Source organism: Aquarana catesbeiana, linkage group LG05 (genome assembly GCF_042186555.1).
Source record: "Aquarana catesbeiana isolate 2022-GZ linkage group LG05, ASM4218655v1, whole genome shotgun sequence".
Classification (NCBI taxonomy): Eukaryota; Metazoa; Chordata; class Amphibia; order Anura; family Ranidae; genus Aquarana; species Aquarana catesbeiana.
Window position 1 is genome coordinate 184,409,687 of NC_133328.1, and position 17,446 is coordinate 184,427,132.

The following is a 17,446-nucleotide window of genomic DNA, read 5'->3' on the forward strand; positions in this document are numbered from 1 at the left end:
ACAGACTTTTATGGAGTTGAGTTTAGAAGCTTTGGCAAAATAATCTGCAAAAGCTCCTAAACTCAAGTTTGAGAGCTGTAGTTTACATAAAGCCTTACAGAGATTAGAGCAAAACAAAAGTGATAAAACCAAAGTTTATGTATGTAGTAATCACTACACTATCTTAACACTCTTTTTAATTTTATTTTTTCCCTTTTAATATAGACTCCAAAAACTCCAGTAGGAAACCCATTTGACTATGAGATGGCACGTCTTACCAATAAAAACTCACAGTTGGAGCAGCTTATATCAGCGTTAAATGAGGAACGAATGTCCAAAAATGAAGAAATAATCAGACTCAAGGTATAAATCTTTTGGTAACAGAACATTGCTGTCACTCTGGAACTCCACGAAGCACCATTAGTATCTGAAATGTACATGTTCCATAATCGCTAATATTTTTAGTAAAACTGCAACCCTTTTTATGCCCTTTGCGTTCTGCTACTAGACTTTTAGGCCCCTTTCACACTGGCAGACCATTTGGGTCCACCTGTCAGTTTTGCAGGCGGATCATCCATTTACTCTCTGTGGAGTGGTGGACGTCAGCAAATGCATCCGCTGACACCCTTAGACTTTGCTGTGTCCTCCAGATCATGCCAACAGCACAGTTTACATGAAAAAAAAGTTTGGTTTGCCTGTAAATATTTTTCTTGGAGTACATTGCAAGACACAGGATTTAATAGTCATGGGTTATGCTTTTAGGTGACTAGACACTGGCTGTAAAAAAGGCAGGCACAATACTCCAAGCTTAGCTAAGCCTCAGTTTTGTGCTAGTGTCTGAAAGTGATGCATGCTTCTATGAGTCTCTTTAAAGTTCCTTTTTTGGGACTTCTACATCTTACTCCTTGGTGTTTTAGGGCCCAGGGTGGCATAAGGACTTTTTTTTCCTTTATGGGGCTATATACAGGCTGTGGCAGTGTGTAAAAGAGGTGGGCTGGTTGGCCATTTTGTGTCCTGTTCAATTCTATAGGGATCCCTTGCCCACTTTGCTGGGGGAAAATGGAAGCCTCCTTCAAAGCAGTTCACAAACAGAAAATTCCCCAGCACACTTACCAGCTACCCTGCAAAAAAAAAAAAAAAAATTAACCCTGTCTAAATTATGGTAAGAACGAGGTATAGTTGCACACATTTAACATTTGTGTATGTGTATGTGTATGTATATGTATATATATATATATATATATGTATGTGTGTGTGTGTGTGTATATATGTTTTTTTTTCAGAGGGAACTTGGTGGAACTCAGTTCCACCACCTGTGGCTCAGAGCCTCTGCTCTCTGCCCACCACTATCACTTGTAAACACAAAAGTCCGGTTTCTGTGTTTTACAAGTGACAGCTCTGCACTCTGTGTGTAATGCAATCCTGGTATTTAATGACCTTTAAGACCCTCCTACTGTTCGTGAAATTTGATTGACCACACCCACTATATGATGTGATTTGGAGGGTGTGTGTAGGGGGGTCGTGGTTGAGTTCCAGCACCTAGTGGTTGAGAAAAAAGCCCTGTGTGTGTGTATATATATCTCTCTATCTCTATCTCTCTCTCTCTCTATATATAGATATATAGATATATATAGATATATATATATATATATATATATATATATATATATATATATATATATATATATATATATATATATATATATATATATATATATATATATATATATATATATATATATATCTATCTATCCTCTGTATACTGCGGTCCTAACTCCTACTATATTGGAGATTCTCCTAGTTGGAGTACATATAGCAGTGGATAAATGACAGGTTTGCCTGGAGGGAGCGCACTCTTCTTTAAAGGCACAGGGACACATTGAACACCCAACAGGCACACAATGGCAGCTGAAAGTATCCAATGTGTCTTCACTCCAAATCTATCAAACAAGGTGAGCAGATAACTGACAATTGCCCCAATCTGCTTCCAAGGCAGTTCCCTTTGTATAGTTTTACACCAGAACTCTGTAGCTCAATATTGTGGTGGTATGAGCCAGGTTTTGGGAATCCCTGGATCAGCCAAAGCATCTAACTTCCAAGACCAGAGCAGCTTTGAAATGGTGGATATCCGTGCAGATGCTGGAATTGGGGAAAGTCCTGTCTTGAAAACAGACCCCAGCCTGTTGAGTGTTCTGCAGAACCTCTCGGTTCAGAGAAATGTGGTCATCGGAGGAGCAGACATTTCTAATCAACATCCTGGAACTTCAGGTAATTCAGCTAGCCCTCTGGCACTGGTCTGTCAGCCTTTAGGGCCTTCCTGTAAGGGTGCAGTCATACAATGCCACATCATTATACATCAGCCATTAAGGAAAGATAAGAAAACATGCTGCTTGGGAAGAAGCTGACCTAAGTTTGTCTTGGGCAGAATTTCACTTTCTGGCCATCTCCTCTGTCTACATTCTGGTGTGGAAGATTGGCAGGTTGATTTTTCTCAGCCATTATTAGCTGAATACGAGGGAAAGGGCCCTTCTCCTGGAGGTATTCAGGGATTTGTCTATCGTGTAGGATGGCAGACGTGCATTTCTTGGTGTCCAAATTCAAACTAGACAAGGAATCCTCTGGCCATTGCGGTGGATGCACTAGTGACTCCTTGGACCAGTTTTCTCACTACAACTCCTTCTCTTGTTACACAGGATGGTGGAGGGCATTCCGGTGATCTGAATGCACCTGGCCAAGAAGAATTTGGTAGTCAATCAAGACCTCTTGGCAGCTGAGCCATGGGCTCTTCCAGATCAGCTGGACCTGATATTCCATTCTGCTTTTATAGTTTCTGGTTTTGACAGCATGGCTTTCAGACTTGAAATTCTACTCCTAAGAAGTAATAGAATTGCAAAGATGCTCTAACATTAGAATGTGAGGAAGTGCACCATCGTACTTGGGTGACTTATTTCATTTGGTGTGAAATTTCATTCTCAGTAGTATGTAGTAGGCTAGATTCTAGCCTTTTTCCAGTGCCGTCTGGTAATGTCCTTGGCATTGGGTACCAACATGGGACAAATCTATGCCTTGGCTGTTCTATTTCAGAGACCTGTTATGTCTCATTCCTTGGTCAAGTTTTTGTTCAGGGTGTCACTCAGATTGTTCCTCTTGTGTGACCCCCCCCCCCCCCATCTCAGTTGGAGCTTAGCTCGGTCTTTTCAGTTTTAGTCTTCTCCCCTTTGAAGACCTCTGTGAGATTCCCTCAAAACGTTTTATGTGCAAGGTTGTCGTCTTGATGGCCATTACCTCAACTTGCAGGGTCTCTTGAGTTGGTTGCGTTTTCTGCAAAGAACTTTTCCTGGTTCTTTACCAGGGTTAGGTGGCATTGAGTCCTCAATCCTTTTGCTTGCTTAAGGTGGTTTCTTCGTTTTACCTGAATCAGGACATTGTTGTCATCTTTTTGTCCTACTCTTCATACTTATGTTATTTGGGCTGTTTGCAATTATCTGAATTCTGTGGCGTATTTTGACAGTCTGATTTCCCTTTTTGTTCTGCCTGAAAGACCTTGTAAAAGTCAAGCTGCTTCTAAATCTGCTATTTCTAGGTGGATTTATCAGCTAATTTCTCAGGCTTATGGGATCAAAGGCAAGGTTCCTCCTTTCCCAGGACACAGACCCTCCCCTCTTGTTCATTCTTCTTCAATGCTTGCTATAAAACTGAGACTTAGCCAAGAAGAAAGGGGCTATGCCTAGGTGGGGTCTCCTGACTTTTTTTTTTTTTTTTCCTGACTAGCGTTTATTCACCTAAAGGTGGCAGAATAACCCATGTAGTAATGACTATTACCTCCTCTGTGTCCTGTGATATACTTCAAGAAAAGGATTTTACAGGTAATCCAAAAATCCTAATTTTATTTTATGTACACTGTGCCGTCGGCATGATTGGAACTCTAAAATTCTGAAAGCCGAATGCAAATTGGCTATTTTTAATGAAAATGAATGGGTAAAAGTATAAATTGTCCATATTTTTAAAACAAAAATACATTTTTTTTATAAATACCTGTCTCATAGGTGAAATGGCATTTGCCATAGACAGATGACCAAAATAATCAAAACGTACTGTATGTCAAGGCAATAACTTAAAAACCCACATGCAGTGGCATACATGCATATTTCCCCATGTTTTATCCCCTGAAATGCCCCGCAAGTACAGAAAAACACCTGATATGTACTCATGCTCTGTTTAACAGTTTTTTGTGGACAGAGTGGCATCAGCCCTCCCATTGTCTTGTCTTTTGCAAAACTGCTCAATCATTCACCCTCCCAAATCTCTAGAACATAAAAGCTAATTATTCTGTATGTAAGACTTGAAAGGGTTAAATTGGTTCTTTGCAATAATGCCACAGGATATACTACAGATATATCAAAATGCTTCCAGTGGTATATTTTAACAGAACAAAAGGGAGCATCTGACACATTCATTGTTTGGTTTGCATACACAAAAGTAATAATATTATAGCACAATAGGACAGGTACAGACGGTCAAATAGATGAGAGATTCTACACTTCGATTGTATAGTAATGCCATTCATACTTGGTTATTTCCTGGGTCTGTATGTAATTTAAAGTATTAATGAAGTGATGGTTAAGATGCAGCCATTTACATGAACATTGTAGAGACAGGTCTCCTTTCTTGAAGAAAAATACACAACTTTTTCTAAAGCTGTCAAGGGTAGGCTCAAGACTGGTTAATCTGTTACAGTATGGGTCAACCTAGTGTCTTTACACAAAATGTTGCAGCCACTTGTCCCAAATTGTAAGACCTTTATCAGGACATCTCTATTTTTATAGATCCATTTTCTATAAAGGAGTCCGGCACTGACTATTTATTTCCATTATCAGTTGACTGTATTTCATTGTGGATAGTCTTTTTTTTTTTTCTTAAATTAGTAGTTTTTTATTTTTTAAATAAGGGCCTTAACAAAATCCATTAACAATAACTACCTTCTTTGTTATGTTTTAGACCCAGTTATGTGAAACAGAAAATCTTCGTCTTGAGATTCAGAATTTGCAGGGGCAATGCAAGGAGTTACAAATCCAGCTAAAAAACTGCAGAAAAGGAGAGAATACTTGGTATGCAACAACGAAAGCTTGTGCTGTAATATGAAAAACTGCACTCAACTTTAAAGCGGAGGTTCACCTAAAAGTGGAACTTCCGCTTTAAGCACTCCTCGCCCCCTTACATGCCACATTTGGCATGTAATTTTTTTTTTGGGGGGGGGGGGGGGGGAGGGGTTGGTGCTTAATTTTGAGTGGGATTTCCTGGCCCACTTCCTGCTTCCGCCTACAGGCCGCCTAGGCGGCGACTCCTCTCCCCCTAGATGGCCCCTCCCTCTCGGCAATCTTCTGGGACACGTGACAGGTCCCAGACGTTTGCCTGTCCACCGGGAGAGCGCAGCGCACGCCCGGCCATGAAGCCGTAAGCTGTCACGGCCGGATGCCCACAGTTTTAATTGAGGCGGCAAGGAGGGGAGGAGGTGCGGGGCTCCATGGACCGTGGAACAGGTAAGTGTCTGTTAATTAAGTCAGCAGCTACACTTTTTTTGGAACTCCGCTTTAAGGATAAGTGTACTTTTTAACACACCAGTACCTCCCCCTTCAAGCTATACCACTGAGTAGCTGACCCAGATGAGCTAATGACCTTGTCCAGTAGCTGAGACCTGCAACAGGCAGTGTTGTGGTTCTCTTCCAAATGGGCATAGCTGTGCAGTACTTAAAGCGGAATGGACACAGTCTATCCTTTACAGCTAGGGAAGCTGCCATCTTGGCCTCTGATCTGCAGTTGCCATACTGCCGATTATGTGATCGGCATTTAGACAACAGCCATTTGATGGCCTGACCATTGGTTGAGTGCTAACATAAACAAGCAACAGCCTAGGCATTTGAATATACATGATCACTGCTGAAGAGGAGGATCAACCAATCTGAACAGCTCTCTTTCAACAGAGGTCACTTGACAAAATTTCTAGCTTTTGTGTGCAGCACTGGAGTGAACATGGGGTGACACTTTCTCCAGAAGTGAGGAGCATTTCAGATTTACCAGTGGCCTCTTCTATCTCCTGCAAAACATAAAACTGCTGCTTGTGAACCTTTATAGTTTAGGTTTACTTTAAAGATTATCTTAAGCTGAAGATATTTTGATTTCTATTTTGAGAAAATTAGGGTTGTAAATCTGGCTCCATGTGCCAGTTCTGTGCCCTAAAGTTCTGTGCACTCAAGATCTCACACAGATGTACTGCTTCAGCCCCTTCTTATGAATTGCAGACTTTTTTTTGTTTGTATCGGAGTACATCTTACCAGGAAGTAAAGAGCCTTACAGCTTGGCCAATGATGGCAAGTTGCAAGAAAGATTGGAATCAGCAGTGCAAGAGAGCATGTAGCATCTACACTTTATTTTGCAATTGGGCTAGGCCCTAAAACAGTGTTACAGTTCTGTAAATGGTAAGCAACTTCACTACATTATATTTACAGGTTTATATTCTTTGATTACAGCAATGAATATTCAAAATCTGACATGCCCGACTTGAAGAAAGAAATTGAGAAAGAAGTTTCTGAACGGCTAGAAAAGGTAATTACTAAGCCTAGGTTCACACCTGTGTGTTTTACAGAAACACACTACAGTTCACTTAACATGGTTTCCTATGGGAAACGTTCACATCTGTTTTTCAGCTGCTGCGTTTTTGGAAAAGGTCAGGGTCTTTTTTTTTTTTTTTTTTTTTCCCCACGATGGATTGCGATTTGCGTGTAATAGGCTTATTAAAAGAACGGCTCCTTTTTAAAGAGGTTGTAAACCTCCCTTTGGAAGTTGTATCTATAGGTAGGCCTAGAATAAGGCTTACCTCTAGGTACTGTAAATCTCTTCTAAACGTGCACTGTTCAGGAGATATTTACTGTATACTGCAGATAATGTCGTCAGCGCATCTCTCTCTCTCCCCCCCCCCCCCCTCTCTCTCTCTCTCTCTCTCCCTCTCTCCCTCTCTCCCTCTCTCCCTCTCTCCCTCTCTCCCTCTCTCCCTCTCCCTATCTCTCTCTCTCCCTCATAACATAAACCTGGAATCTTTTTTTTTTTGGTCTTTTCTGTGGCCGATTCGGCATTTGCTAAAAGTGGTCCCGGCAGCAGATTCGCTACGGGATCGCTTTTAGGGGCGGCAGGAGCTGTGCATCCCTTCAAAAGTGATTAAAAAATGAAGGGACAGTATAAAAAGTAAAATAATTTCACGCTCCCCCATCCCTCAGTGCTCACTTCTGCGTAAGTTGCGGCCGCATATGTACACAGTGTTCAAACCACACCTGTGAGGTATCGGCGTGATCATTGGAGCGACAGAAATAATTCTAGCGGTAGAACTCTTCTGTAACTCTAACCAGGTAACCTGTGAAAAAAAACTTAAAGCATTGCCTATGGTGATTTTTAAGTACCGTAGTTTATCGCCATTCCACAAGCGTGCGCAATTTTAAAGCATGGCATTGTTAGGTTTGCGTTGGAGAACAATTTTAACCACTTCAGCCCCAGAAAGATTTGCCCCATTTTAAAGACCAAGTCATTTTTTGCGACACGGCATTTCGTCGCTTTAACTGGCAGTTTTGTGGGTCATGCGAAATTTGTGCTTGCCCCCCCCCCCCCAAAATGGAGCTTTCTTTTGGTGGTATTTGATCACTTCTGCGGTTTTTATTTTTTGTGACAATTTTGGGGGGAAAAAAAGCAATTTTTTACTTTTTGCTATAATACATGTCCCAAAAAAAGTAAAAAAAAACGAATTTCTTATAAATTTAGGCCAATATATATTCTTCTACATACTTTTGGTAAAAAAAAAAACGCAATAAGCGTATATTGATTGGTTTGCGCGAAAGTTATCGCGTCTACAAACTACGGGATAGATTTTTAGCAGGACTGCGACATTGTGGCGGACAAATCTGACCCCAAATTACACTTTTTGGGGACCAGTGACATTTACATTGATCAGTGCTATAAAAATGCACTGATCAATGTATAAATGACACTGGCAGAGAAGGGGTTAACTCTGTTCACTGGATGTGTTCTAACTGTAGGGGGGATAGGCTGCCAGGGACATGACAGAGATCGCTGTTCCCGATCACTGGAAACAGAAAATCTGACATGTCCCCTGTCACAACGGGGATCTGCCTTGTTTACAAAGACATATCCCTGTTCTGCCTCCGTGCACAACAATCATCACCGGACTCGCAGCGCGTGCCCGCAATCTTGTCTGTACGGACCGATGTACAGGTACGTTGGTTCACGCAGGAAAGCCGACCTGCCGCAGTAAAAGTACGTGAGCTGGTCGGCAAGTGGTAAGTATCGCTTATGGCATTTTTTTCAAAATAAATGGACTAAAAATATGCTGCACAGAACTGCACGTGAATTGCACAGGGACATGGAGAATGATGCTGTGCTATTCACATGCAGCACCTAGTGTGAATGGGCACTGAATATATTTGACAAACAGAGTTCATCTGCATGCAATTACTTATAGCTGTTATATGAAATGTTAGTTTTCTCTTTCTACAACAGGGTCGAACATCTGAGCAACTTTTGAAAATGCAAGCTGAGTAAGTTTGTCTGTTTTGCCTAAGGCTAAACTGTAAATGATTTAAATTATATTTATTTTCAATGTCAGAAAATTATCCTTTTGTTTGCAGCATACCATGTGTCAAATTATGTGACACTGAACAAAGTCTTAGTGACACTAAACTGATTTAAAAAAATAAATAAAATCTATTAACATATGTACACTATTAACTTAAAGTGGTTGTAAACCCTTACAGACCACTTTTTGCTACAGGTAAGCCTATAATAAGGCTTACCTGTAGCTACCCAGAATAACTCCTAAACCTGCACGGTGATGTCATCGGCACATGCGCACTGATGCAATGGCACATACGTGCCATTGCTTCAGTCAGTGTGCCGTTACCCGCGGGAGTGACGTCGTCATTGCTCCGGCCAATCACAGCGCTGGAGCTGCGATAAACGGAAGTAACCCCCGGGAGTGATGTTGCCAGCCAGTGCTGTTGCCAGCCAGTGCTGTTTACAGGCACTGCAGCGAGTGCTTCGATCTCAGGTGAGTATTTGAGCATTACATAATGAGCTAATATGCTATGTCTTGCAGGTGGTGTTTGTTTTTTTTTGTTTTTTCCCCAAAGTGGGTTTACAACCACTTTGAGGACTGCGCCTCTTTCTGAAATTTGGTGTTTACAAGTTAAAAGCAAGTTTACTTAGACCCCCCAAATTATATATATATATATATATATATATATATATATATATATATATATATATATATATATATATATAGTATTTTTTTCCTAACACCCTAGAGAATAAAATGGTGGTCATTGCAATATTTTCTGTCACTGTTTTTTATTAAAAAATAAGACAACAGTAAAGTTAGCCCAATTTTTTTTATATTGTCAAAGATAATGTTACGCCGAGTAAATTAATACCAAACGTGTCACGCTTCAAAATTGCGCCCGCTCGTGGAATGGCGACAAACTTTTACCCTTAATCTCCATAGGCAACCTTTAAAAAATTCTACAGGTTGCATGTTTTGAGTTATAGAGGAAGTCTAGGGCTAGAATTATTGCTCTCACTCTACCGATCGCGGCGATACCTCACGTGTGGCTTGAACACCATTTTCATATGCGGGCACTACTCAGGTATGCGTTAGCTTCTGCGCGCGAGCTCGGCGGGATGGGGCGTGTTCAAAATTTTTTTTTTTTTTTTTTTACCTTATTTTACCTTTTATTTTTTATTTTTTAAAAAAAAAAAAAAAAAAAAATTGTCCTTTTTTTTTTTTTTTTTTTTTTTTCCCCCCTATTACAAGGAATGTAAACATCCCTTGTAATAGAAAAAAAAAGCATGATGTTTTGTCATTTGAAAAAAAATGTCCCTTTTAAGATCTATGGGCGGAAGTGACATTTTGACGTTGCTTCCGCCCTGCAATGATATGGAGACTCATCTCCATACCAAGGCAGCAAGAGGACGCGATCGCCTCTGCCACTACTGATGGCTCCGGTAAGCGGCGGAGGGCACCATAGCACGGCGGGAGGGGGCCCCTCTCCCTCCGCCGATTTTTAAAGTGATCTTGCAGCGAAGAGACCACTTATCTGAAAGCGGACCACCCGCTGAAGAAGAGGATACCGGGGTTATGGCAACTAGCTGCTGCCATAACGATATTCCTCTTCAAAATAGCGATGTAAAACAACGGCGGGCATTCCGTAAGTGGTTAAAGTATCTTCTATTGCTCTCAGCTGCCTCCAAATCTCTACATTTTTTTTTTTTTTTGCTGCTGTGATCTGACTTCCTGTTAGTGGGTGGCTACATTTTGTTCTCCAGAGTCCCACTGTATGTAGCCACCTTCCAAAATGGACAGAACAATGGGCTGTGTAGTATGTTTAGAGCAGTGCATATGACATCCACGAATGTGCACTACTTGTTCCCAACGAACAAGTTAGGTGGAAAATAAAACGTTTGAGAGCTTACGAAGGACGTTACAAGGAAGCAGAAAAACACCGTAAAACAATTTCAGCAAAAATACATTACAGGGCCTTTAAGTAGTGGATATGTATGGATTTATTTTGGAGAATAAGGATAGTGACACGTTTGTTACTTTAACTTTCTGACTTCCAAGTCATGGCTGTATCTTCTATATGTATCCAGTGATGTATGAAATATGACATGGCAAACAGCTTTTAACAAGCTTACAGATGCAAAAACATCAGTGAGCTTTTTAAATTTCTATATCGCTTATCACAGGGCACAGCATTTTTATATCCATTGCGATAGGATTATGCTGCCGCCTTTTAGGTGACTGGTCATTGGCAAAGACACAGGAAATCCCTTCCTAGGCATAACTTCTCCCCACTGGGCAAGGCCACATTTTTTTGTTAGTGTCTTGGTGATGGCAAAGATTTCAGTGGTTTACTCAAACCTCTTCACGGTTCTGAAAGCCAACGGTGATATTCACCTTATCTTGGATCTCCAAAGACTCGGGAAGCTTCTCGAAGTGCAAAAATTACAGATGGAATTGGTGTGCTCTGTGGTGGCCTTTCTCCAGCATCAGTGGATTGCAATGTAGCTTGCCTAGACATTCCGATTATTTCCACCTCACCAAAGGTTTGCAATGAAAAACTGCCCCTTCCAGTTTGTGGCTCTGCCGATCAGTCTGTCCACAGCTCCCAGTGTGTTCACCAAGGTTCCTGGTTCTGGAGTTATTGCATTCCAGGGTATTTTTGTTATATGGGGTATCTGAATTGCTTACTTCTGGGGGAGCAATTCATTTCTCTGCTGCAGACAAATGTCTCTCAGGGTGCACACTCTCTGAAGAGGTTTGGATGGGTTCTGAATCTTTAGAAGTCTACTTTAATCCCAGCCCAGAGGTGGTTGGAATATCTGGGCCTGCTCTTGGAATGTGCAGTGTGGATTGTTTAGGCTTTTGGTTTTCATCCCAGTTTGTATACATTCTCTGACAGCTCTGCTACCACTGGTGGTATTTCGGGTTTTTTGAACCATAGTGGGGTATTTGGAGGACTACCCAGAAACAACAAATTCAATATTTTAACTGAATATTTATGGCAAGCAGATCTTTTACATGTATACGGTATGTAAAATAACAATTGCAAAGACTATTCATTCCCTTTTAAAACAATGTCAGGCTTAACCCTTTTTATTCCGGGCCTAGACCAACCACAGGCATTCTCTTTGTGGGTCACTAATGGGTTTTCACATGTTCGACATTTTGTAACTGCCAGATCACTACCCACTTGGGCTTCGCTTCGGGAGACTCATAACATACCAGAAGCTGAGCTCTTTAGTTACCTCAACCTTCAGCATTGGCTTGCCTCACTGAGCAGAACTTCTGCGTACCTGTTCCAGAAAACTGCATTCGAACATACCTGCTGGCACTCCCCGGATCCCCAGGCCTCATCTTGGCTCTCTATGATTCTCTGAATACTCGTTCATCCCCTACTTCTCTCACCTATGTAGCTCAGTGCGAATGAGACTTGGCGACTGAGATAGACTTGGCGGACTGGAGTGGGGCCTGGTCTTCTGTGGCCAAATGCTTGTTTAATACAGCCACCTTGGCGGCAGTATATAAGGGGCTCCTATGTTGGTATTGGGTCCCTGCTTGCATTGCCCATGCCAATTCATCCTACCTTGACTGCTGTTTCTGGTGTTGTGGTCATTGAGGTGATGTTATACATATATGGTGGAAGTGTGCTAGACTAATTGGCTTCTAGTCTTGTGTATTTGGTCTCCTTTTCATGTTTCACCTGCCCCATACCAAAATAAGCCAAGTTTGCCTTAATACACTGTCCAGTTCCAGGCCTGTTCGTTTATCAACAAAATCTTATCAAAAATATCTGTCACATTTCACGGGGCGAGAGATGGCATGACCCCGTTGATGCCTAATGAACAGATGTCGAGAAACCGCAAGGACTCATGCCAAGTTCCTCAAAATGTTATCATATATACCTTTCCCCCAGCCAGCTTGGGCCGCCTGTGATGGATGGTCCAGATGCTCCCTTTTTTTCCATCTCTTGGCCTCTATCCTCCTGGCCTCCCTTTCTTCCCTAGACTCCTCTATCCCTTCTCTATCTCCCTACTTGGTAGGTGAGCGAACGCCTTTCCACTAGCTTCACCTTTCCGCCTAACTTTCTTCTGATATCCGCTCCTTTTCAGTTCAATTTAAGCTGTACATTGCACCACCTTTTGGATTTTGATGGGCCCAGGGGATGCCCTGAAGTTGTGGGGAACCTCTCCGGGACCCCTTGGTCCTTGTGGTTTCATTAACACTTCTATTTACTACTGTTGTGTTAGCTCTCATTTTTTCTGTCTGTGTCGCCTTATTTTTGCCCTTGTGAGCTATCCTGTTTCAACCTTAATGCTAGCCCCTGCATGGGCGTAACTTTTGCATGTTAACCACTTGTTAAAATCGAATAAAAACGATTGAAATCGAAAGTCTAGTTAGTGAAATTTTGTGAACGTTGTTTTACATTAGTGTAACACATATGCAAGGTGTTACGGCACACAGGAATTTTTTATTTATTTAGAACAACCCCTTCCGCCTTAAAATAAATTTGTCGGGAAATAAATGTGGGGGCTGCTGGGGAAAAAAAAAAAACACATCTTGCAAGGTAAAATTCATTGTTCTGATTTCTTCCTTGGTACAGTAAAACCTTGATTGCGAGCGTAATTCCTTCCAAAAACATGCTTGTAATCCAAAGCACTTGTATATCAAAGCGAATTTCCCCATAAGAAATAATGGAAACTCAAATGATTCGCTGCACAACCATTTACTCATAGGTCCTTCAGTTTATAGTCCATATAAAAAGATTATAGCAATGTGATAAGTTGTGTAACCATAAAATGTCCATCCACAAATGGAAGCCTCCACTAGGGGATTAGAAGCAAAATCCAGCAGGAGCTACAGAGTATAAATAAGGAGAGGCGCCTCCAAGTGTAGCAATATGGTTACATTTAATGAAGGTACAACATTTCGCAACTCACGTGGTTGATGATTAAAAGCAGCACATCGAAGTATGCAGGCATCTGGGGTAAAGCTGTCCACATAGACCATCCTCCACAATGCTGGCTCTCACCGCTGTCAGTCTGCAATCATGACCGGAAAGACTACCCTGCTGTAGAGCGATCTGAAAGCGAGGCTTGAACCGCTCGGGGAGCGCAGAGTGGAAGGGATGATGTCGATGGGAGTGAGGAGAATGGTTTATATGGACAGCTTTACCCCAGATGCCTGCATACTTATATGTGCCTCTTTTAACCACTTCAATACTGGGCACTTTCGCCCCTTCCTGCCCAGGACAATTTTCAGCTTTCAGCACTGTCGCACTTTAAATGACAATTGCGCGGTCATGCAACATTGTACCTAAACTAAATTTTTATAATTTTCTTCCCACAAATAGAGCTTTCTTTTGGTGGTATTTGATCACCTCTGTGGGGTTTTTTTGCGCTATAAACAAAAACAAAAAAAACGACCAATTTTGGAAAAAAAAAACTGATGGACACTGATGAGCGGCACTGATGGCACGGATAGGTGGCACTGGATAGGCAGCACTGATGAGCTACTAACAGGCATGACTGAGTGGCATCTGAAGGGCACTGACAGGCATTACTGGCACTTTCATGGGCACTGTTGTAGGCACTGCCACTTTTATGGGCACTGGCAGGCGTTTATTATGGGGCACAGGCTGGCAGGTGATGGGCACTTATTGGCAGCTGATGGTCACATCTGATGGGGGGCTGCACTGATAATCAATGTGCTGATTATCAGCACAGACACACCCCCCCCCCCCCCGACAGGGAGAGCCGCTGATCGTCTCTCCCTGTCAGCGTGAACCGAGGAATGTCACTTACCCCCACTTCCTGGTTCATGCGATAATTGGCTGCGATTGGTCATAGCTGATCATGTGTCAGACTGACACACAGCACCTCCGATCACTGCACGTGCCAGCTTATTAGCCTGATCGCGTCATATGACATCCGATCAGGAAAACTAAAGCACTTTCCCGCCATTGTATTGCTATATGGCAGGCAGCAAGTGGTTAATCAACCATGTGATTTGCTAAATGTTGCACTTTTATTAAATATAACCATATTGCTACACTTGGAGGAGCCTCTCTTCTCTTTTATACTCGGTTGTAAAATGATGATCAAGACATCGCTTGTATATTAAGTCAAGAGATATTTAAAAATGTTGCTTGTCTTGCAAAACGCTCTCAAACCAAGGTTTTACTGTACTTGATGGGAAATTAACCCCCAAGTATGCACACATCACATGACACTTCACAGGCTTTTTCCAAATCAACTTACAGGTGATAAAAAGTTGTGCCAGCTTCCATAGTTCTGACTGGAAATGTTTCCTACTATAGTTTTCCATGTGTGTGTCACTTTGTAGTTCTCTGGTTCATTTTTATATCTATGTAGGTTAGAAGAGGCGAGGGACATGCTTAGAAATAAAGAAAATTCACTCAGTGAGCTGCATAAGGAACTTGACCGAACAAGAGCTTTAGAACTGAAGGCCTTCCAGGAGAAAGAGGAAATTCGGTCTCTAATGGAAGCAAAAAATGAAGAGACTGAGAAGAAGTTGCAGGTAATAAGACAAGTGATATACTGTAAATACTTTTTTTTTTTCATGGTAAGCTAACATACATCATTTTTACAAGCTGTATTTCTTTCTCTACCAAGAACTTTGACTTTATCAATCCTAGGAAAGTATAGGATATCTCAGCAATAGGCAAGAATGCTTGTAGCCTTCCTTTTACGTTTTTAATAAAAAAAAAAAAAAAGTTTAGTTGAAGTGACCCATTTATACCAACTAGCAGCTGTCTAATGTAGTGGTACCTGTGCATACCTGCAGCTTTTATGTCTCTGCGTACACCCGAATTCTGGGCCATTGTCATCGGCCAAAGTTCTAACACTTCTGGCAGTTATGACCTGCCCACCCTTTTTCCTAAAGTTGGCCATAGACGGAGCGATTTTCTTTCCTGCAACCAGGGTAGAAAATTGCTACATTCCCCCATCAACATAGTCAGTGTTGATGGGGGAATTCCTTCCGCAGAGCCATTGTGTTCTCCCGGTGGTGGAAGCTGCCCCTGCCAGGAGAACATCATAATAGCCGCTAGCAATAATTGCATGTAAAATCAGGCTGGTTGTACCGAATTTGATAAATTGATCAACTTGGGTACATTCAGCTTGCCCATTCATGGTTCGAATGTTGGCCGGTTCCTGCTGATCTGGCCGAGGTTCGAACAGTCTATGGTCAGCTTTACACTTCTATTGGCAGACCAATAATTGGCCATCAATGGACCAATATGAATGTGTGTAGTTAAAGTTGGAAGAGTGGTTAGGCTCAAACAACCAAAAATGTTGGAGGTTTTCTCATTTTTAAACCAGACCAGTATTCAAGTATAAGAAGAGTAAAAAAAGCTACAGATACTTCTTGATCCGTAGACTTTTATACCTGCTAGCAGCTTTATTTAATGTTGTGACAAAATCCTTTTATTAGGAAAAAGTAGGACAGCCATTTATGTATTCAAGTGATGCTTTTGTATTCTTTAGAAGAGTAAACATCATTGATTGCCCTGCAAACCTCAAACACATCTGTGATTTAGTATGCATTCACACTTGAGTTCTCAGCATTTTTGCTTGTTTTTCCAGTCTTTTTTTTTTTTTTTTATCACTTCACCTCCGAAAGTTTTTATCCCCTTCATGACAGGACATTTTTTGTTATTCAGCAGTTTGCTACTTTAATTTGCTCGGTCATGCAAAATTGTACCCGAACAAAATATAAATATTTTTTTTTCACACAAATCGTGATTTGATTTCTTTTGGTGGGATTTGATTACCACTGGGTTTTTTATTCTGTAAATGAAAAAAAGAACAGCGGACATAGCTAAATCCCTGAACAGGTAAGTGCCCTTATATTAAGTCAGCAGCTACGTTATTTTTAGCTGCTGACTTTAAATTTTTTGGGGAAGACTAGAACTGCTTAAGCTACAAAGCGATCAAATGTGAATAGAGCCCACACTTATTTTGCCTGCTTTTTGTTTGAGATTTTGCCCACCTGGTATGGTTTTGAGAGCTCTCTGTATTGATGCTTTAAATTTAGTTTTTCCTTGGCTTATCGCACAGTGTGCTATGTAATAAATGCTACTTGTTTTTCCTACTACCCAATGGACTTTTGTGATGTTTAAATTAGTGGTAACATTTACCCAAATGGGAGCACAGACACCAATAAAAAATTGGGTAATTCACCCCCCCCCCCCCCCCCACTTTCTGTATGATGGGTTTTAGACTCCCCAATGGTGATGCAAAATGCATAACTTTTTATTTTCCCTAACAGGAAAGAGTTAGGAAGTGTGTTATGCTATTTATTGTCTGTCACATCCTTTCCCCTTGCATCCTTTCTAAATGTTAATGGCTAAATTGGGCAGAGTTAAGCAACAGGTATTTTTGTATTCTGTTCCAAGAGATGGGTGCTAGTTTTCTGTGGATTAGTGATTTTAGTCATTTGTGTATGAGGTTTTAATGTTTGTTTATTTTTTTTTTATTTTTTTTTTTTTTCATTCTGCAGATCATTAAAGCAATCTTGTAGGGTTACATACTATTGTTTGAACACCCTGCTTCTGCATGGAGATAATTCATTAAAGTGGGGTTAGAGAGGAGTGATTACCGATAAAAAGTGCTTCCATTAAAAAAATATTTATACCTGTATATATTTAATATAGAATTTTTTTTCTTTTAGTCTCTGGTCATGTAGTATTCAAAGCATACACCTCACAGCAGGTAACAGACATCTGAGGAAATGAACAGATTCAAAGTAATATAATAAATTGCAATAAAGGCTATTACTATTATATGGTAGACCATTATCTTCAGAGCATAGAATAAATATCGCTAC

General features: G+C 41.1%; 1 protein-coding gene across 1 annotated transcript in view; it reads left to right on the forward strand.

The window, feature by feature from the left end:
• KIF15 (kinesin family member 15) overlaps positions 1-17,446 on the forward strand; it is a gene marked incomplete in the record, with an annotated part of 170,400 nt that overhangs the window by 148,288 nt on the left and 4,666 nt on the right. Inside the window, 5 exon segments of the mRNA XM_073630416.1 lie at positions 205-342; positions 4,978-5,087; positions 6,507-6,582; positions 8,542-8,579; positions 14,971-15,136. Coding sequence (XP_073486517.1) covers positions 205-342; positions 4,978-5,087; positions 6,507-6,582; positions 8,542-8,579; positions 14,971-15,136 — 528 coding nt within the window.